The sequence below is a fragment of the Staurois parvus genome, unplaced genomic scaffold (assembly GCF_062004578.1).
Source record: "Staurois parvus isolate SC_StPar_1 unplaced genomic scaffold, SC_StPar_1.0 ptg000867l, whole genome shotgun sequence".
Lineage (NCBI taxonomy): Eukaryota > Metazoa > Chordata > Amphibia > Anura > Ranidae > Staurois > Staurois parvus.
The window spans coordinates 594,721-617,928 of NW_028318663.1; the positions used below are offsets into that span (position 1 = coordinate 594,721).

General features: G+C 46.3%; 1 protein-coding gene across 1 annotated transcript in view; it reads right to left on the bottom strand.

Annotated features, from left to right (window-relative positions):
* CUNH16orf96 (chromosome unknown C16orf96 homolog) overlaps positions 1-23,208 on the bottom strand; it is a 60,682-nt gene that overhangs the window by 15,975 nt on the left and 21,499 nt on the right. Inside the window, exons 7-10 of the mRNA XM_089655758.1 lie at positions 10,135-10,220; positions 7,065-7,175; positions 5,501-5,575; positions 1,553-1,717 (exon numbers count right to left, since the gene is read on the bottom strand). Coding sequence (XP_089511884.1) covers positions 1,553-1,717; positions 5,501-5,575; positions 7,065-7,175; positions 10,135-10,220 — 437 coding nt within the window. The remainder of the gene's footprint in view (positions 1-1,552; positions 1,718-5,500; positions 5,576-7,064; positions 7,176-10,134; positions 10,221-23,208) is intronic.

Below are 23,208 nucleotides of genomic sequence, written 5' to 3' on the forward strand. Positions count from 1 at the left end.
TTTGCACTCTTGTGACCCCCAATGTTTCGAGTGGCCCCTGCACTCTGGGTCCGCATTCCTGTGACCCTGGTGTGTTGAGTGGCCCCTGCACTCCAGGTCCGCATTCCTGTGACCCCAGTGTCCCCTGAACTCTGGGTCCGCACTCCTGTGACCCCAGTGTTTGCAGTGACCCCTGCACTCCTGTGCCTCCAGGGACGCTGTTTTCCCTGTGCACCTCTTTTGACCCCAGTATTCCTATGCACTAATGTGGCTCCAGAGACTTTGTGACCCCTGTGACCCCAGTGTCACCAGAGACCCCTGCCCTCCTGTGCCTTCCATGACTCTGTGACTCCTGTGCAGGTCTGCATCCGGATTCTGATGTAAGGGCAGGAGGAACTTTGAGGACCCAAATTAAAGAGAATGGGCTCTAGGGATCCTGATGTAAGGTGGGGGACTCTGAAGACCATGATGTATAGGGGGACCCTGATGTATTGGGGGGACTTTTAGGACCCTGATGGAAGGGGGGAATTCTGGGGATCCTAATTTAAGGAGGGGGATCTGGGACTTTGGAGGACCCTGATGTACGGGGAGGGTCTATGGGTGGGTGGACTCTTGAGACCATGATGTAAAGGTTGACCCTGATGTATTGGGGGGGGACTCTTGGGACCCTGATGTAAGTGTTCGGGACTATGGGTACCCGGATTTAAGGAGGGGGGCTCTGGGGGCCATGATGTAAAGGGAGGGCCAATGAGGGGGGAACTCTGGAGACCATGATTTAAAGGACTGACCCTAATGTATTGGGTGGGGGGACTTTTAGGATCCTGATGTAAGGAGGGAGGACTCTGGGAACCCTAATTTAAGGAGGGGGCTCTGGGGGACCCTGATATAAGGGGATGGGATATGGGGACCCTGATGCACATAAGGTGGAGGGACTGTGGAGATGATGATTTAAAGGGGGACCATGATTTATCTGGGGGGGGGGTGGATTTTTGGACCCTAATGTTGAGGGGGTAGTCTGGGGACCTTGACTTAAGGAGGTGGAACTTTGGGGACCCTGATGCAAGGGGAGGGGTTGTGGGGACTCTCTCCTGTACGCAGTCCCTGACTGTCTCCTGGGGTGGAGCTCTAATAGGAAAAGGTGGAGCTTAAAGTGGAAGGCGCGGAGTTTACAGATGAATGGGTGGATCCTAAACAGGAAGGGGTGGGACAAATTTAGATGTGGGGGGGCTGCGATTTTAGTCTTGCCTAGGGCAGCACAAAACTAAAATACGCAACTGCATGTCCCATATCAACATTTGAAGTAATCAATCAAGGTTCAACACATCAGTTAATTATATCTCAATGATATGCTATGTGGCAGATTTACTAAATCTGATATCTCAGAATCTGGTGCAGCCATGCATGGTAACCAATCAGCTTCTAACCTCAGCTTGTTCAATTAAGCTTGGAAACACCTGGAAGCTGATGGGTTTCTATGAAGAGCTGCACCAGATTTTGCACTCTCTAGTCTCTAGAAAATAAACCCCTATGTTTCTTTGTTGGGTGGCCATGCTATATGTGACCGATGTGTTACCTTGGCCTCCAGCCCAGCAAGCAGTTTCTGCAGCATATTCTGCCACTCAGACTCCTGCATGGCCAGCTTCTTGATCAGATCCTCCAGTATGGCATTGACCCCACCGATAGCAGCCTCCAGTTGAGTGTGGCCCACTTTGGTTTCCAGTGCCCGCTTGTCAGCTTTCTGCCAAGATAATATCAGTAAATGAGTTACATTCACCTCCTGTCTATACACATCCAGGTCCACTGTATGCATATATGTGCCTCATAGTCTTTCCCAGAATGTCTTCAGATCTGCACCTTTACTACTACTACTGGAACTTCACTCTAATATACTCAACATGGTTTTCTCTAGAGCTGCATTACTGTCTATGCTCATCCAGGTCTACACTAGATCTACACATACCTTATAAACCTGTATGGGACATCTGCAGATCTGAACCTTCACTTAATGGAACATACAATAAGTCTAAACTTAGCATGGTCTTCTCTAAAGTTGCATCACTGTCTACAGTCATCCAGGTCATCTCTAGATCTATATCTACCTTATAAACTGATCTGGAAAGCCTGCAGACCTGTACTGGTAGTTTACATTTATTTAGAATCTATTCAGCAGCTTCATCTCCATTCTGTTCTCAGCATGGTCTTCCGTAGGGCTTCATCTTGGTCTACACCTATTGGGGACTTTTCAAGATTTGCATCCTCCACTTTACTCAAACTATATTCTATACTGAGCATGGTCTTCTCTAGAACATCATCACTTTCTACACTCATCCAGGTCTACTCCAGATCTATAGGAACCTTATATACTTATCTGGAAGGTTTTCAGACCTGTACCCCTAGATCAGCCTTTCTCAACCATGGTGCCCAGGCACCCTGGGGTGCCTTGAGGTTTCTTCAGGGGTGCCTTGGCAAAATGTCTAAAAATTGCCCAAAACTTGTATACAAGTCAGTCGGTGGTACAGGCCTGCCTTTTAGTTACACAAAGCCTAGCCGCCGGAGTCCTGGCAATCAATGATATCATCAGTTGATAAGGAGGATGCAAGCTACCAGCACAGCATCCTAGTTTGACCCTCCCCCGCCCCTTTCCATCAGTGCTGGGTCACATTAGCTCAGTGATGGAGAAAAACTGAGGGAGAAGAGAAACACTAGAATACTAGTCAGTACCAGTGTGAAAAAGTGTATTTGCTTCGGAAGAATAAATCACCTCTAATGTTGGGTGTCCAACATGTGTAGATGTACTGCATTATATAAAACTATTAGAATAGTTTTTCACATTTTAGAATGGGGTGCCTTGGGTCTGTCCATAATTTTAAAGGGTGCCTTGACTAGAAAAAGGTTGAGAAACATTGCCTTGGTTACATTTATTTAAATATATTTTTTGCAGCTGGATCTTCATTCTGTACTTGACACGGTTCTATAGAGCTGCATATTGGCCTACACTTATTAAGGACTTCCCCAGGTCTGCACCACCACTTTACTGGAATTTCACTCTTTACTCAGCATGGTCTTCTCTAGAGCTGCCTCATGGTCTACACTTATTCAGAACCAGAATTGCACCTCCTGGTTACACTACTCTATGGGGTTGATTTACTAAAACTTGAAAGTGAAAAATCTGATGCAGCTCTGCTTAGAAACCAATCAGCTTCCAGGTTTTATCATCAAAGCTTTATTGACAAGCTGATGTTAGATGCCTTTTGGCTACCATGCACTGCTACACCAGATATAGCACTCTCAAGTTTTAGTAAATATTCCCCTATATCTCTCAAACAGCTGCAGCTCTTGTTTAAACTAATATGCAACTGCTTCAGAGGTGGCATACATGATCCAGCTGCCAAATTACAGCTCTTGGAGAGGGGAGAGTGCTGCAGACGCCAGCTATTAACGAGGGAAAAACAACAGCAGTTGGCTGGAAAAATCCATCAAGATGAAGTCTTCCCTTGTAATCTCAGTCATTAGGCATCAGGGAAGGAACATTCTCCTAAGAACATTTCCAAACCAAAACAAACAGCGGGATTGTGTGAAAGTTTCTATGATGTCTCTAGGCACCTTTATCTCGTGTTTCCATCACCATCACATTTACCTGGGCAGATCTTCTCTAGAGCTGCACCTTTTATCTACACTTACATTAGATGTCTCTACAGCTGCACCTCCTGTCTGCATAGACCTTTGTCCTCACGACAGCTACATCACCTCTGGGAACTTACTGGCAACTTTGGTAGAGTTGCACTTTCTTCTCTAGACTTATCCAATTTGTTTCCAGAGCTGTACCTATTATCTGCATCAGCTTGTCCCAACCTTTTCAACACAGGAACCCTTGAAATACCTCTCCGGTCTCAGGAAACCCCTGCTAATAATCTCTATATCTACAACTCATGATACATCAGTGTGATGGTCGGTGGGAAGAATGCACTTTACACTTGCGGTCATTGGGAAGAGTTACCCCCTTGAAGATAGCTAAAAAGCTCATTGCTGTCAGTGGGAACATATCTGAGAGGTAGAAATTGCTCATTGCTCAAGGAACCTCTAGGAACCCTAGGGTTTCATAGAACCCTGTTTGAGAAACCCTGATCCACATTCACACAATAGTTCATATTTATAGCCGTGACTGCTAATACTTGCCTTTTCTATACCAGATGTCAACTTGTTCTGCTTTTCTGCATCCCAGTCCATACCCTACTTCTTCAGTAACTCAAGCTACCTTGAATGGAAAACATGCCGCCTTCCAGCTCTTCTTTACAACAGATCTTTAACTATGTAACCCCATAATGCACAGCTCTAGGTCTCAGCAATAGTGTCTCTTCACCTCTGTAACATGTAACATGTTCCAAAAGATGAACTTGTCCTTTAAGGCATTTGCTCTGCTCCATATCCCAATAGACATGGGTCACCGTTGCAACCATCGGGAAGCCCACTCTAAGCAATGATTTGCAGTTGCTACTGGAGTTCATTAACCTCCTTGGCGGTCTGATTATTATTCTTGCATGGAAATATATAGTTTTTTTATTGCAGGCCTGTAATTTTTAGGAATAACTCACTGAAATCTGTCCGAACAAGAGTCTAGTAAACATCCCAGGTAGGATAAAACTTGAAACACGAAATCATAAATTATAATTTAATAAATAATCATAAAAAATAATAATATAATAATAATATATTTAATTCAATAATATAATCAAACCAAAAACACTGAAATTTGAAATACAGAGGCAAATTCGCACATCGCTGAGCAAAGTCGCAAAATCGTTTTCAGCGTCTGATGACGAATTTCCCCACAAATCATTATCACTCAATTCTGCAAGTGGTTCTGATTTACTATCGCTGTTCTCTAGCCGGTCTAAAACCGCTTTTGACCTAAAGGGACGCTTTTTGGACGGCATGGACTTTTCTAAGTTTCCAGGCAGAAAGAACAGTCAAAATGCAGGCAGGGCGCCGGACAAAGCAGTAGGGACAAAATATATGTGAAATTCATTGAAACAGCAATGTTTTACTATATAATAATCATTTTTTAAAAAATGACATTTTTTAAAAATTTCAAATTTTCCGCCGGTTCCGGCGCCCGTACGTCCCGACGTCACAGGGACTGGAACACGGAAGCCGGATGCCGGCATCGGCCGGAGGAGATGGCCGGGGATGCTGCAGGGGGGACATCGCGAGAGCGAAGGACAAGGTAAGTGCTGCAGGGACTCCCTGAGCAACGCCGCATGGTAAGCCCGAGTGTAGCTTGGGGTTACCGCTCTTGGTACTGAAATTTTACCCCGAGCTACACTCGGGAATACCGCCAAGGAGGTTAAAGAAACTGGAGGAAATCAGCAGAAATACAGCAAAGAATAAGACTGGTGAAAACAGGTGTTTACCAAAAAAATAGGTAATTTTTTGATACACAGAGCTTTAGCAGACGAAATGTCATCCAGTTACGGTTTAGATCTACTTTAACCCCAACATGTTTCCAGAAATGTACACCCACCAGATTAAGTTCCAACATCAAGTCCTCCTTGTTCAGCTTCTTCTTCTCCAGCTCATCTAGCTGGCTCTGAAACATCTGCAAAGAGATGGAAGAACACACCATCACTGTGATTGTTCTCACCACTTTTCACCTCTATTTATAGCCCTCATCACACACAGAATTAAAGAAAGCACACAGAGAAGAACGTGTCTAATACCTTATATAGGTGCAATGAGTGGTGTGACCTGGATTCCTAATCAGAATAAAGAAACATTCACTACATATTTCATTTTCTTTCCATGCATGCTCTTTAACATATGTATAAAATAATGTGATTTCCAAAAAAAATTCCCATTTTTTAATAAAATATCCTCCTAGAGTAGAGTAGGCTGCTAGGGAAAATTAGGTGGCTCCTCTGCAATCGGTCGAGCAGGAGTTGATTGTTTAGGGCTGCTGCTCTGATACTTCCCCCTGTCTTCTAGAGGGTTCTAGAATCAGTCAGAGGAAGGAGGAGGCAAGAAGCCTGAATATTTATGGCACTTCAGCCAATCCCTGGGGAGGTGTGCCAGGTGGTGAGAGAGCCCATAAATAGTCAGAGCCCTGGTAGCAGGGTGCAGAGTTCCTGGGTCCTGTCCTGCCAAGGAGAACCACCCAGTGAAGGGGGCTCTGCCCCTGGGGCAGATATTTAGAAGAAGCCATTAGGAAGACACCAAAGTCTCAGCTAGACTTAACTGGGGGTGAGAACAAAACAGGGCGCACTCTCCTCGTGCATTACCGTGATAGTAAGAAATGCATTATAAAATTACAAATGCATACTCACAAACCAAAAAGGTCATAAAAACAGAGACAAGGAGTCAAAGATGCCAACTGTGGACAGCAGAGGACCTCGGGTAAAAGTGCTAATGCGTTTCGGGAGTTAAACTCCCTTCCTCAGAGCAATACATAGCTGGGGGGGAACAAAACGGGTGCACTCTCCTCGTGCATTACCGTGATAGTAAGAAATGCATTATAAAACTACAAATGCATACTCACAAAACAAAAAGGTCATAAAAACAGAGACAAGGAGTCAAAGATGCCAAATGTGGACAGCAGAGGTCCTCGGGTAAAAGTCCTAACGCGTTTCGGGAGTCGAACTCCCTTCCTCAGAGCAATAGATAGCAGGGGGGGGGCTGTTCACAAGCTGGAGTCCAGGGATCAAGTTGAGTCTGGAGAAGCTCACTTGGAGAGAGCCAGGAAGAAGCTGGTGGGAAAGAGTCCAACTGTCCTATGGTGGTGTGAATCTGTCTCCCTCACTGAGAAGAGCCTGTTGGCAGCAGATAATTCGGTAGCTATGGGGGTAGGTGACCCTAGTGCTGAAGAGTGACTGTGTGTGGCTTTTACATTCTGGAAGGAATACTGAAAGAGATGGATCAAGCCTAATATAATTGCATAGTGGCTATGAACAAACTGGGCAAGCAGTCTGGTTGGGTGGGTAGGTGGATTGTCCACCCCAAGGCCCGTGCTGGCCCTCAACATCACCATATTAGTGGACAATATCATTATTGATCCCCAACAGAACTCTCTCTTGATGTCTATATCGCCTCACCGCCGTCTCTGACAGATCCGCAGCCAGTTTATCGGTCTTTGTTTCCAGTTTTTGGAGGGCCAAGTTTAGCTCATGGAGACCGTTCTGGAGGGCCTTCATGTCCACCTTGTCCTGCAGGTGAAAAGGAACATGGATTAACTAGAAGCACTTAGTGGAAAGGCTTCATCATGTGGTATATACATGTATGCTCATTAAAGGAAGACATTTTGTACTTGAAGCAATAATCTGGAGGATAAGGAGTGTCTGCTTCATATCTGATTTTTTATCAATAAATTCCCTTCAGTCTTGCACAGTATTACCGGCTCCTCTCCTGGACTGAAATGCCTTACTCTGATTTCACTGCACACTGTGAGCTTCTCACAATATGTATTAGAAACTGTAGCAAATCAGATGAAGCTCGCATTATTATTATTTCCTGGCTGGAGGACATCCAACATCATCTAGTCCTCTCCTCCCCAGCGTGACTGCCAATGGCCCACCCCTTCCATCCATTGGATTTCAGTTCTTTTAAAGTGCTACTAAACCCACAACAGAAAAATCAGTCTGTATATGCAGTAAAACATGCTTGTTATACTCACTGTGGAACCTAAGGGGTTAATCCTCCACAGGCTGTTTGATTCTGTCTTTTCTGATCCTCCCCTTCATGTACTGTCTCCAATCCATCTGCTGATAGTACAGATCGCTAGGAGTCAATCTGCACATGCTCAGTTTAGTATGCATTGCTAGAGCGTTTTTTTTTTCTTTTGGAGGGTGCATGTGATCAGCACAGGGCCAATCAGCACTGTCCAGACAGAGGGTCAGGGGTTATGCAGTCTTATAGGAAAATCAGGGGAGAATGAAAATTCCTCCTTCAAGCTTTAACCAGTGCTCTGCCGGACACTGATAGAAGTCACAAGACTGCAATATACTGCTGATGAGAAAAGGTATTTAGCAGTTTTATTTTCTAAAATAGTTGCATTTCTATGTTCTGTGCACTGTGGGAGACTGGATATAGTGAATGCAGGGTCCTGGGAGACCAGATATAGTAAATGCAGGATTCGGGGAGACCGGATATAGTGAATGCAGGGCCCGGGGAGACCAGATATAGTAAATGCAGGATTCGGGGAGACCGGATATAGTGAATGCAGGGTCCTGGGAGAGCGGATATAGTGAATGCAGGGTCCTGGGAGAGCGGATATAGTGAATGCAGGGTCCTGGGAGAGCGGATATAGTGAATGCGGGGTCCGGGGAGAGCGGATATAGTGAATGCAGGGTCCAGGGAGAGCGGATATAGTGAATGCAGGGTTTGGGGAGAGCGGATATAGTGAATGCAGGGTCAGGGGAGACCAGATATAGTGAATGCAGGGTCCGGGGAGAGTGGATATAGTGTATGCAGGGTCCTGGAAGAGCGGATATAGTGAACGCAGGGTCCAGGGAGAGCGGATATAGTGAATGCGGGGTCCGGGCAGACCAGATATAGTGAATGCAGGGTCCGGGGAGAGCGGATATAGTGAATGCAGGGTCCAGGGAGAGCGGATATAGTGAATGCGGGGTCCGGGCAGACCCGATATAGTGAATGCAGGGTCCGGGGAGAGTGGATATAGTGAATGCAGAGTCCAGGGAGAGCGGATATAGTGAATGCAGGGTCCGGGGAGAGTGGCTATAGTGAATGCAGGGTCCGGGGAGAGCGGATATAGTGAATGCAGGGTCCAGGGAGAGCGGATATAGTGAATGCGGGGTCCGGGCAGACCCGATATAGTGAATGCAGGGTCCGGGGAGAGTGGATATAGTGAATGCAGAGTCCAGGGAGAGCGGATATAGTGAATGCAGGGTCCGGGGAGAGTGGCTATAGTGAATGCAGGGTCCGGGGAGAGCGGATATAGTGAATGCAGGGTCCGGAGAGAGCGGATATAGTGAATGCAGGGTCCGGGGAGACCAGATATAGTGAATGCAGGGTCCAGGGAGAGCGGATATAGTGAATACAGGGTCCGGGGAGACCGGATATAGTGAATGCAGGGTCCGGGGAGAGCGGATATAGTGAATGCAGAGTCCGGGGAGAGCGGATATAGTGAATGCAGGGTCTGGGGAGAGCGGTTATAGTGAATGCAGGGTCCAGGGAGAGCAGATATAGTGAATGCAGGGTCCAGGAAGAGCGGATATAGTGAATGCAGGGTCCGGGGAGAGCGGATATAGTGAATGCAGAGTCCGGGGGGACCAGATATAGTGAATGCAGGGTCCGGGGAGAGCGGATATAGTGAATGCAGGGTCCGGGGAGAGCGGATATAGTGAATGCAGAGTCCGGGGGGACCAGATATAGTGAATGCAGGGTCCGGGGAGAGCGGATATAGTGAATGCAGGGTCCGGGGAGAGCGGATATAGTGAATGCAGAATCCGGGGAGAGCGGATATAGTGAATGCAGAGTCCGGGGAGAGCGGATATAGTGAATGCAGAGTCCGGAGAGAGCGGATATAGTGAATGCAGAGTCTGGGGAGACTGGATATAGTGAATGCAGGGTCCAGGGAGACCAGATATAGTGAATGCAGGGTCCGGGGAGACCAGATATAGTGAATGCAGGGTCCGGGGAGAGCGGATATAGTGAATGCAGGGTCTGGGGAGAGCGGATATAGTGAATGCAGGGTCCAGGGAGAGCGGATATAGTGAATGCAGGGTCCAGGGAGAGTGGATATAGTGAATGCAGGGTCCGGGGAGAGCGGATATAGTGAATGCAGGGTCCTAGGTTTAGTAACACTTTAGTCACTGAAGCTCAGCATCACATGTGGACATTACCTTGGGAGGTATGCATACAAATACAGCCTGCCTATGGATGCCCACTCCTCCAGATCAAGGCATTTTGAAAGTGGCATAACTCCTACCAAGAGCCAGCCTACTGCTTGCATCACGGCTGAGAGCTTTTGAGAGCAGTACTGAGGCCAGGAGCTGTGATGTTTCAGGAATCTATGTATAGCACTCTGCCGGCCCCTCCCACCAGCAATGATCTTGATGCCTTGCATAGAGAAGTACTGAGACCCAGTGATGATGTCATGAAATCTGTATAGTAAGTCATATATCCAATGTTCTGCTGATAACAAACCTTTCTGTTTTCATTGAACAGTTTCTCCAAATCCTGTCTCAGGGTACGTAGCTGCTGCAGCAAATCGTCCGGAACCCCCTTCTTACCTATAATAGACAAGTTCAGTGGAAAGAATTTGAATACCAACATTCTACAAAATTATTATAGTGGTTTTACCAGTGTACAACTAATATCAAAGTGATTTGAAGAACACTGGATATCTAAATCCAAGAAGAAGAATTTAATGTATTGCAGCTTACAAGTTCATAGAAGTGGTGGTTGCATTAGTTTGCTTTTTTCCAGGCTTTTTTCCTTGATTTTCATGTGGTGATCCTTTTACAAGCACACTTCTTGCCCTAGGAATGACAACACTCACTCTATTGTATCTATGGAGGAGCAGCGTTGTCACCCTGGGACAGGACTACAGAGCACTTCCTTTTCTCCTTATTTTTTTAGTTTTGTTTTAGTTTTTTTGCAAACAGATTTAACAAAATGCTTTAAACTGCATTTTAATAGACTGAAATGGAGAAAATAGGTTCAAGCGGTATTAAACCCAAAACCAAAAATGTCGTATATTGCAGTTTACCAATCATTAGATGTGGTGGCTGCATTAGTTTTCTTTTTTAGGCTTTCTTCCCCTCTGTTTTCACTTGGTGATCTGTCAAGTAACACACCTCCTGTATTACAGTGTCCCTAATCTGGATGAAGGAGCACTGGGGGCACCTTTGGATAGCAGCATTTTCAGTCTGGGGGGAAGAGGAGTGTTAGGCTCCATTCACACCTATGCAGTTTGCTTTTTGTCCATTTTGCAGTGCTTTTCGCAGTTCGTTTGCGTGTTTCCATATGCGTTTTTGATGCGTTTTATTGCGTTTTGTTCAGCTCTTTTTTTTTTTTTAAGTGGAATTTTTTCTTGCTGGGCAGAATAAAAATGCCAAACTTGGCAAAAATGCGTCAAAAACGCACTACCATGCATTTCAGCAGATTCTCCATTGAACTCTATTGTAGAAGAAATGCTACTTTTTGCTTTTAAAAAAGTCCCCGACCCTTTCCAAAAACTCAGCAGCTCAAAATAGATGTGAACGTGTCCCATAGGAAACCATGTTACATGAACTGTAGTGTGTTTCTGCAAAAAGCCCTAAAAAACGCATTGGTGTGAACAGAGCCTTAGATGTACTAGCTGATTTAAATACACCAACAAATTGAAGCCAAAATCCAGCTAATTCTGCATAACAGGGGCAGCACAGTGGCTAAATGGTTAGCACTTCCACCTGGCAGTACTGGGGTTGCTGGTTCAAATCCCAACTCTGGCATCACCTGCCTGGAGTTTGCATGTTCTCCCTGTGCCTGCGTGGGTTTCCTCCGGGTACTCTGGTTTCCTTCTACACTCCAAAGACATGCTGGTAGGTTAATTGGCTCCTGTCTAAACTGTCCCTAGTATGTGTATGTATGAATGTGAGTTAGGGACCTTAGATTGTACACCCCTTGAGGGTTAGGGACCTTAGATTGTACGCCCCTTGAGGGTTAGGGACCTTAGATTGTACACCCCTTGAGGGTTGGGGACTGATGTGAATGTACAATATATATGTAAAGTGCTGCATAAATTGACTGCGCTATATAAGTACCTGAAAAAAAAAAGCAGTTAGAGCAAACCTTTTTTTTTTCCTTTTGGGATAAAGGTTTTACATAAATAAATAAAATGTGATCACTGCAAGCACCCGTCAGTGGTAAATGGTTTGTTTCATCCCTGTAACTGATACATCTGGAAGAGAGCTTGTTCTTTTGAAAAACAACAGACTTACTGGCTAGATCGCCAGCTGAAAATAGAAGAAAGAAAGCCTAAAAAAGAAAAAGAATACAGAAATCACATTTAAGAATTGGTAAGCTGCAATACAATGAATGTTTGCTTTTGGGTTAATACAGCTTTTTCGCTGTTAGGGCGCACACACACTCTTTACATTTGTATAGACCCTTTCATAAGCTGGAGTTTCCCTAGTCTAAAATTAAAGTGTAAGTTCAACTTTTCAAAAAAAAAAAAATGAAAAGGTGAACTAACACGGTTACCTCTCGGGGGATCAAGAAGGAATTTTTTCCCCTGCAGGAGCAAGTTGGATCATGCTTTGCTGGGTTTTTTTGCCTTCCTCGGGATCACCTGTGGGTATAGGATTATAACTTTTTTTTTAGTGGTTGAACTGGATGGACTTTTGTTTTTTTTCAGCCAGACTAACTATGTAATTAGGTAACACCATACAATGCCATAAGGGCCAGTCACCCATAGGACCAGGGCCGTGGATAAGGGGGTACCACCAGTCCTCCTGTATGGGGCCCTGGCCAGCAGAGGGGCCCAGGCAGCTGGGTGAATCGGATGTGGGCAGGGAGGGTGATCAGCAAGGTCGGGGGCAATTACTTGCAGCTGCCGGTGGGAGCGCTGGCAGCACTGTGGAGTGAGATTACACAGGGGGGCCTGGACAGCAGGGGTAATGTATGGTGTACAGGGATGGTCGTGGGTGCTGCGAGGGGCAATTACTGGAACCGATCCCCTGTGTGACTCTCTCTGCAGCAGCTGAAAGCCAGCTTCTTCTCCTCTCCATCCCTCTGGCTTTCAGCTGCTGCAGAGAGTCATACATGGGGATCGGTCCCTTTGATTCCCCCCACCCCGCTGCACCCATCACCCTCCCTGTGCACCATATGTTTCCTCTTGCTGCCCAGGCCCCCCTGTGTGCCCCCACCCTCACAGTGCTGCTGGCTTCCCTCCTCTGCTTCCCACTGCTGCAAGCACACAATAGGATCCTACAGGATGGAGAGTGGGGGAAGGGTCCGGTAAATATGTCACATTTGCCAGCCCCTTCCCATCCTGAATGAACACAATGAGTGATTGGAACCGATCACTCACTGTGTTCATTCATACCTGAAGTGTAGTAAACAGTTTTTCTTTTGGTGGGGGGGAACCTGTCAGGTTGACTATATGGGGCCCTGTGGTTTCTATCAGCAGCCCTGCATAGGACACACAGAAAGCAACTGTTTTATATGTGTCTTTATCACACAGCAACGCAGTCCAGAGTTCAGCTGCAATAAAATACAAACATGCTGCATTTTTTGCAGTATACAGAATCAGATCGCATGTCACTGTACAGCTGTGCAGTGCTCTAACTTCTATGTATTACCTCCTATATATTATACCCTCTATGTATTATACCTTCTATGTATTATACCTCCTATGTATTATACCCTCTATATATTGTACCGTCTATGTATTATACCTCCTATGTATTATACCCTCTATATATTATACCGTCTATGTATTATACCTCCTATGTATTATACCCTCTATGTATTATACCTCCTATGTATTATACCTCCTATGTATTATACCTCCTATGTATTATACCTCCTATGTATTATACCCTCTATATATTATACCTCCTATGTATTATACCCTCTATATAATATACCTCCTATTTATTATACCCTCTATATATTATACCTTCTATGTATACCTCCTATGTATTATACCCTCTATATATTATACCTTCTATATATTATACCTTCTATGTATTATACCTCCTATGTATTATACCCTCTATATATTATACCTCCTATGTATTATACCTCCTATGTATTATACCCTCTATATATTATACCTTCTATGTATTATACCTCCTATGTATTATACCCTCTATATATTATACCTCCTATGTATTATACCCTCTATATATTATACCTCCTATGTATTTTACCATCTATATATTATACCGTCTATGTATTATACCTCCTATGTATTATACCTTCTATGTATTATACCCTCTATATATTATACCCTCTATATATTATACCTCCTATGTATTATACCTCATATGTATTATACCCTCTATATAATATACCTCCTATTTATTATACCCTCTATATATTATACCTTCTATGTATACCTCCTATGTATTATACCCTCTATATATTATACCTTCTATGTATACCTCCTATGTATTATACCCTCTATGTATTATACCCTCCTATGTATTATACCTCCTATGTATTATACCCTCTATGTATTATACCTTCTATGTATTATGCCCTCTATATGTTATACCTCCTATGTATTATACCCTCTATATATTATACCTTCTATGTATTATACCTCCTATGTATTATACCCTCTATATATTATACCTTCTATGTATTATGCCCTCTATATGTTATACCTCCTATGTATTATACCCTCTATATATTATACCTTCTATGTATTATACCTTCTATGTATTATACCTCTTTTGTATTATACTTCCTATGTATTATACCCTCTATGTATTATACCCTCTATATATTATACCCTCTATGTATTATACCCTCTATATATTATACCTCCTATGTATTATACCTCCTATGTATTATACCTCCTATGTATTATACCTCCTATGTATTATACCTCCTATGTATTATACCCTCTATATATTACAACTTCTATGTAAAATTACATATGGCCATGTAAGTGGCAATACATGACTATTCAATATTTAGGCTCTGCTCAGCTTTACCTCTTGCAGGGTCTAGTGGTCAAACAACAGACTCCCTGTGGTCTCTAATGACATGAAACTCCTACAGTGCGCCTGGTAGTCGGGGACCAAGTAATCTCTGCCTAGGCCTCTTGTTTCATGAAGGAATTCAAAAGCATTTTAAAATCATGGCAACAAAAATTAAAGCATAACTAAAAGCAGAACATTTTTTGTTTCGGATAGGAGAGGAGATTAGAGGAATGGAGAGGGATTAGAACACCTGTAAGGTTTTTATTGCTGTCTGTGCCCCCCATTAGGGAGATTCACCCTCTCTCTTTGTCCTGTTTACCATTATCACTGACAGCGAATGTGAAAGAAAATTCCAAAATTCTGGTTGTCAGCAGAACAGGAATACAGGAGAAGTCTTCCAATGGGGACAATATGAGGCTCCATACACACTGCGTGTTTTGATAACACTTTTTTTAGCGTTTTTGCATTGCATACTGGGATTTTTCTTTTTTTTTTTTATACTAGTAATAGCACCGATCTGCAACTTACAGCGGGTCTGTGGCAGGCATTCTGACACTGGGGGGAACTGACTTGGTGTCATTAATAGAGATGAGCGAATTATTCAAAAATTCGGTTCGGCTGATTCGCCGAATTCGCCGAATAAATTCGCTTCGAGCCGAATATATTCGCTGCGAATTTAACTTATAAAAAGGGTGTTTCTAGGCTTCAGAGAGCCTTTATATTAGTGCAGAACACTGTACCTTTAATTTAAATGCCCTTGGAGTCTGCTGGGGAAGAGAAATAATACTGTCAGTCAGTATGACATGCAGATGAGTGCCGTCGATCTTAGAATCACCGCACACTTCACTCATTTGGGCAGTCACGGGGCCAAAACCAGAGTGTGGAGCCACAGTGTGGCGGTGGAGGCAGCAGCAATGGGAGGCCATACAGCACCCTATGACAAAATGGAACCCACCAGCAGTGTGAGGAGACCTGAAAGTGGCACATGGCAGAGTGTGGCGATGGAGACAGCAGCAATGGGAGGCCGTACAGGGACCCATGACACACTCTGGACCTGGCAGCAGCATGAGGAGGCGGTACAGGGGCCCATGACAGATTAGGGCCTGGCAGCAGCATGAGGAGTCGGTACGGGGGCCCATGGCAGATTACGGGCCTGGCAGCAGCATGAGGAGGCGTTACAGGGGCCCATGGCAGAGTGGCGGAGCGTAAGCAGCTAAAATTGAAGGCCATACAGAGGCCTATGTTAAAAAGTCCCCCCAGCAGCAGCGTGGGGAGACGACTATCAAGAGTCCAATGGCAGAGTGGCGGAGCAGAAGCAGCTTCAATTGAAGGCCATACACAGGCCTAGGTTTAAAAGTCCCTCACAGATAATTCCAATAACGAACTCTACTCCTCCGTGCAATCTACTTACGAGACCCTGGGCAGGTCTGGGTCCAATTTGTGGTAGAGACTGGTTTTGTTCAGCCATGCTTGAGCGAGTAATAACAGGTCTGTGCTGCCCTTTGGTGTCTGGCTTAATGCGCACAACACTGAACGTCCCAGCGTTTGTCAACGATTTGCCGTTAAGTGATGCAAACCCGCTGAACCACGTTCATGAGGAGCCGGTACAGGGGGCATGAATCAGTATGGACCTGGCAGCAGCGTGAGCAGACGACAGAGACACATGGCGCAGGGTGGCGGTGGATGCAGCAGTATTCGGAAGCCAAACACAGGCCTAGGTTAAAAAGCGGAAGCCGTCAGCAGCGTGAGCAGACGACAGAGGCACATGGCGCAGGGTGGCGGTGGAGGCAGCAGTATTCGGAAGCCAAACACAGGCCTCGGTTAAAAAGCGGAAGCCGTCAGCAGCGTGAGCAGACGACAGAGGCACATGGCACAGGGTGGCGGTGGAGACAGCAGCAATGGAAGGCAATACAGCACCCTATCACAAAATGCAACCCACCAACAGTGTAAGGAGACCTGAAAGTGGCACATGGCAGAGTCTGGCGATGAAGTCAGCAGCAATGGGAGGCCGTACAGGGACCCATGACACACTCTGGACCTGGCAGCAGCAAGAGGAGGCGGTACAGGGGCCCATGGCAGAGTGGCGAAGCGTAAGCAGCTTAAATTGAAGGCCATACAGAGGCCTATGTTAAAAAGTCCCCCCAGCAGCAGTGTGGGGAGACGACTATCAAGAGTCCAATGGCAGAGTGGCGGAGCAGAAGCAGCTTCAATTGAAGGCCATACACAGGCCTAGGTTAAAAAGTCCCCCCAGCAGCAGCGTGGGGAGACGACTTTCAAGAGTCCAACGGCAGAGTGGCGGAGCGGAAGCAGCTTCAATTGAAGGCCATACACAGGCCTAGGTTAAAAAGTCCCCCCAGCAGCAGTGTGGGGAGACGACTATCAAGAGTCCAATGGCTAAGTGGCGATCCGGGAAGTCAGCGTTGTGATTGCAAATGCAATGCAGAAATTCTACGAAGTAATGCCGTGGGTGCGAAAAAGATCATATACCGTCGTACTTCCATCCATAAGACGGAACAACCTGCGAACCGGGAGCTTTATTGCCCTGACCCGCTGAGCAGCTTCTGGGATAAATATATTTTTGTGGCCAAACATCGGCCTATAAATAGATGTCTACACAGTGACAAAAAATTATGTCGCCAGACAGCGGCCCCTAAGGCGACAGATATACAAAGCAATTCCCGAGGTGTTCAGTGAGCGGCTTGAACGGCTAGGTTATTACTAAATATATCTTTCTGGCCAAACATCGGCCTATAAATAGATGTCTACACAGTGACAAAAAAGTAGGTCGCCTTACAGCGGCGTATCCTACAAATTGACATTATAAGAAATGGTTTAAACCAAAAAAAAAAAAAAAAACTTTGATGCGATGCTATACCTTAGTAGATTGTGGAAAGTCGACAAGTCAAGCGTAACTGTGTACATTACAGAAAATCTTAACAAGACAACCAAACATGTGGCCAAACCGTGACCGATACAACAAGTTAACAATGTAAGAAACAGGAGGGGGCCAAACCGTGGCCAATAAATAAACAGTCCACCTCATTGATGAGATGGACAACACGTGTCAAATAAATATTTTAAAAAATTGCTATTCCATCGGTCTGGAACTGGTCGACTATAAATAATTAAAAAGTTTAAATTCATGTGACAGTCGTCCAGCGACGTATAAATAATTTAAAAACACCAATTCATGAGGGGCCCGACCAGCAGAGTATAAGTCATTAAAAAGGTTCAATTCATGTGACGGTCGTCCAGCGAAGTATAAATAATTTAAAAACCCCAATTCATGAGGGGCCCGACCTGCAGAGTATAAGTCATTAAAAATGTGCAAAACATGAGTCGGCCGACCAGCAGCCTCTCAATAAAATATATATACAAATGTACGGATCAGGTGGAGGTCTTCCATTTGTCCCTAATAACATGTTTGGGGCATGATTCATGGCGGATTTAGTCAGTTGTGTCAGGAACTGGTGGTTTGAAATCCAGACTAATCCACGCCTGATTCATTTTCACAAACGTGAGTCTCTCCACACTTTGGGTGGACAGTCGTGTCCTCCGCGGAGTTACAATACCTCCTGCCGCACTAAACACGCGCTCCGATGCCACGCTACTGGCCGGGCATGACAGCCTTTCAAGGGCAAATTCAGCTACTTGGGGCCAAAGGTCAAGTTTCGTTGCCCAGTAGTCAAGGGGATTGTCTACCTCGGTTGGCAGGGTGCTGTCCAAGTAGGCCCAAGCCTGTTGTTTGAGGTCCTGCTCCAGGTCCACCTGATGCTGCTGCTGCTGCTGCTGCTGCTGCGGCTGGTTAGTAGTTTCCTCACTGCGCTGGTGAAGAAAGCTACTCATCATCGACTGCAGACTGAGGCAGCCGCTGCTGGTGGAGCTGCCACTGCTCCTACCACCCCACCCTCCCCTGCTGCCATGGCAGCGGAACGCGAGCGCACAGGGCCCACAGTGTCTGAGGATGGACGTTGGCGCAGAAAGGCAGAGACCAACTGACTACATAGGTGGTTTTTATAGTACTTTATTTTGGCCTCCCTCTCAGCAGGTGTGAAAAAGGCCACCATTTTTGAACGGTAGCGAGGGTCCAACAAGGTGGACAGCCAAAAGTCATCCCTCTGTCTGATGGTTATTATTCGGCTGTCGCTACGCAAGCAACCGAGCATGCTATGGGCCATTTGTGCCAAGGAATGCGAGGGACTCCCTGCCTCCATCTCCACAGCATACTGCCACGGTGCGTCTGGGTCCTCTGTCTCCTCCTCCTCCTCTACCAGATGCTCCTGCTCCTCCACTCCTGTCCGCTGAGTGGAAAAACCACCCACTGAGCAAGCGGCAGGTGTCACGCATGAGCTGCCAATGGCTGACATCTAAGTTACACAGGGGAGTACCTTTATCCGCTTGTAACATCAGGAAATCGGTGATGGCCTTTCGCTGTTCGTAAAGGCGGTCTAACATATGTAGGGTTGAATTCCACCTTGTTGCAACGTCGCAGATCAGGCGATGCTGTGGAATTCCGTTCTGCTGCTGCAGCTCAAGGAGGGTGTGCTTTGCGGTGTAGGAATGGCTGAAATGCATGCAAAGTTTACGTGACATTTTAAGGATGTCTTGCAGTGGGATGGTGGATTTTAGGAACCGCTTGACAACCAGATTGAACACGTGAGCCATGCATGGCGCATGGCACAACCTTCCTTGACGCAGAGCAGACACCATGTTCTTTCCGTTGTCGGTCAACATGGTTCCGATTTTCAGTTTGCGCGGAGACAGCCATCTGTCGATTTCTCTGTTCATTACACTCAGAAGTTCCTCCCCTGTGTGACTACGTTCGCCAAGGCATACCAGGTGCAGCACAGCGTGACACCGTTGCGCCCTGCACATGTGATATGCCGGTCGGGTAATGGGACTTGGCACGGGGGTGGCGGCTGAGGACACGGCGGAAGAAGAGGTGGTAGAGGCGGACATCTTTGCTGGACCAAGGACGTGCAAACGTGGAGGCAAAAGCGGCGTGACCTGTCCAAGTTGCTGGTGCGGCTGTGCCGGCACCACGTTCACCCAGTGGGCCGTAAATGACATGTACTGTCCCTGACCGTAGTTACAGCTCCACACGTCGGCGCTGCCGTGCACTTTGGCAGAGACCGACATGCTCAAAGACTGGCCCACCATCTCTTCTACATGTGAATGCAGGGCTGGCACTGCCTTTTTGGCGAAGAAATGCCGGCTTGGCACTCTCCACCGCGGCTCGGCACAAGCCATCATTTCTCGGAAAGGTGCTGAGTCCACCACTTGGAAAGGGAGGGACTGCAGCACCAGCAACTTGGACAGGAGGACGTTCAGCTTCTGCACCGTCGGGTGCGTGCTCGCAAACTGTTGTCTCTTGGAAACGGATTCCAAGAAAGACTGCTGACGGAATCCGTGAAGAGGAGTAGCAGGAGAAGGAGCATCTGAACGAGCGGAAGATGCCAACGAGCGACAACTCCCCTCAGCAGAGGTGTTGGAGCCTTGACTGGCTGATAGAGGGCGATTGATGTCGGGTGACGGAGCAAGTAACGGAGCGGGTGATGGAGCGGGGGCTGGGGCAGGCAGAACCGCCGTATCTTTATCACGGTTTTCCCAGGCCACCGAATGGCGACGCTGCATATGCTGACGCAACGCTGTAGTCCCAACATTGGCCCCCTGGCCACGCTTGACTTTCTGGCCACATAGTCAACATACGGCTACGTTTACTTCCTCGGGCGGCTTGACGAAAAATTGCCACACCGCCGAGTAGGAAACTTTGCCCCCGCTACTCCTCACTGGCTGACTGCTACTTCCTCCGTGCACACCGGCACCACTACTGGCCGTGGTGGTAGGCTGCAGTGGAGCTGGTGCTCTACTCCGTGGCCGTTTGGCTCCACTGACACTACTGCGACCCTGCTGCCTCCTGGGCAACCCACCGACTGTTTTGCTCGCTGGCAAGCTGGCACCCTCTTCTCCTGATGATGCGGAAGCAATAGCCTAATGACGACGAGGCTGCCAAGTGCGATCAGCCTCATCATCATCAATTAGGGACTCCGCGTCACTACTAGCCCCCTCGGCTGCGTGTGGGTCAGGAGACAGACCTGTCTCTAGACCGGCTACCGAGCCACTCTCCTCGCCAGTACTTCTTCGCCTGGCTGCTGAAGAGGCGGATGTCTCCCCCCGTTCCTGACCGCCCTCTGTTAGCTCTTCCTCACTGTACAGTGGGGCTGAGCCCACAGCATGCGATACTTCGCTTGGTGAGGGAACACCAAAGGACAGGGGCAGGTCGAGGACACGTGATTTCAGTGGGCTTGCTCCCGGGCCATGCCAACTAACGGTTGTGTCTGACGTACCCACCGACCGTTGGCTGTAGGTGTCAGAGGTGACCTGGGAAGAGGAAGACGACCGAGTCAACCAATCGATGACGGCAGGGTTGTCGGTGGAGACACGACCGCTGGATGACACCGGGAGCACTGGCCTCTGGCTGCGACTAGTGCTGCCTCGACCCCTTCCTCTGCTGCCACATCTGCTCGCTCCTGAAACATTGCCTCCTCTGCCACTCCTCTGCGTGTTGTCTGACATACTCTTTAATTCAATAAGCACCCCAAAAATAAAACCGGATTTAACTCTTTGAACGTACAATAGTGGTTGTGAAGCAGAAAGTCAGTTTATTTAGCACAATCGGTCAATTGCAACTTGCCGTTGGCTGTAAACTGTACGTTTATGTCACTGGAATGCACTAATCACCCAAAAAATATTACCGCCACCCGGCGTGTAAATGGATCTAACTCTTTGAACGTACAATAGTGGTTGTGAAGCAGAAAGTCAGTTTATTGTACACAATCGGTCAATTGCAGCTTGCCGTTGGCTGGAAACTGTACGTTTCTGTCACTGGAATGCACTAATCACCCAAAAAATATTACCGCCACCCGGCGTGTATATGGATTTAACTCTTTGAACGTACAATAGTGGTTGTGAAGCAGAAAGTCAGTTTATTTAGCACAATCGGTCAATTGCAGCTTGCCGTTGGCTGTAAACTGTACGTTTATGTCACTGGAATGCACTAATCACCCAAAAAATATTACCGCCAGCCGGCGTGTAAATGGATTTAACTCTTTGAACGTACAATAGTGGTTGTGAAGCAGAAAGTCAGTTTATTTAGCACAATCGGTCAATTGCAGCTTGCCGTTGGCTGGAAACTGTACGTTTATGTCACTGGAATGCACTAATCACCCAAAAAATATTACCGCCAGCCGGCATGTAAATGGATTTAACTCTTTGAACGTACAATAGTGGTTGTGAAGCAGAAAGTCAGTTTATTGTACACAATCGGTCAATTGCAGCTTGCCGTTGGCTGGGAACTGTACGTTTCTGTCACTGGAATGCACTAATCACCCAAAAAATATTACCGCCAGCCGGCGTGTAAATGGATCTAACTCTTTGAATGTACAATAGTGGTTGTGAAGCAGAAAGTCAGTTTATTGTACACAATCGGTCAATTGCAGCTTGCCGTTGGCTGGAAACTGTACGTTTCTGTCACTGGAATGCACTAATCACCCAAAAAATATTACCGCCACCCGGCGTGTAAATGGATTTAACTCTTTGAACGTACAATAGTGGTTGTGAAGCAGAAAGTCAGTTTATTTAGCACAATCGGTCAATTGCAGCTTGCCGTTGGCTGGAAACTGTACGTTTATGTCACTGGAATGCACTAATCACCCAAAAAATATTACCGCCAGCCGGCGTGTAAATGGATTTAACTCTTTGAACGTACAATAGTGGTTGTGAAGCAGAAAGTCAGTTTATTGTACACAATCGGTCAATTGCAGCTTGCCGTTGGCTGGAAACTGTACGTTTGTGTCAATGGAATGCACTAATCACCCAAAAAATATTACCGCCAGCCGGCGTGTAAATGGATTTAACTCTTTGAACGTACAATAGTGGTTGTGAAGCAAAAAGTCAGTTTATTTAGCACAATCGGTCAATTGCAGCTTGCCGTTGGCTGGAAACTGTACGTTTATGTCACTGGAATGCACTAATCACCCAAAAAATATTACCGCCACCCGGCGTGTAAATGGATCTAACTCTTTGAACGTACAATAGTGGTTGTGAAGCAGAAAGTCAGTTTATTGTACACAATCGGTCAATTGCAGCTTGCCGTTGGCTGGAAACTGTACGTTTGTGTCACTGGAATGCACTAATCACCCAAAAAATATTACCGCCAGCCGGCGTGTAAATGGATTTAACTCTTTGAATGTACAATAGTGGTTGTGAAGCAGAAAGTCAGTTTATTTAGCACAATCGGTCAATTGCAGCTTGCCGTTGGCTGGAAACTGTACGTTTCTGTCACTGGAATGCACTAATCACCAAAAAAATATTACCGCCAGCCGGCGTGTAAATGGATTTAACTCTTTGAACGTACAATAGTGGTTGTGAAGCAGAAAGTCAGTTTATTTAGCACAATCGGTCAATTGCAGCTTGCCGTTGGCTGGAAACTGTACGTTTATGTCACTGGAATGCACTAATCACCCAAAAAATATTACCGCCACCCGGCATGTAAATGGATTTAACTCTTTGAACGTACAAT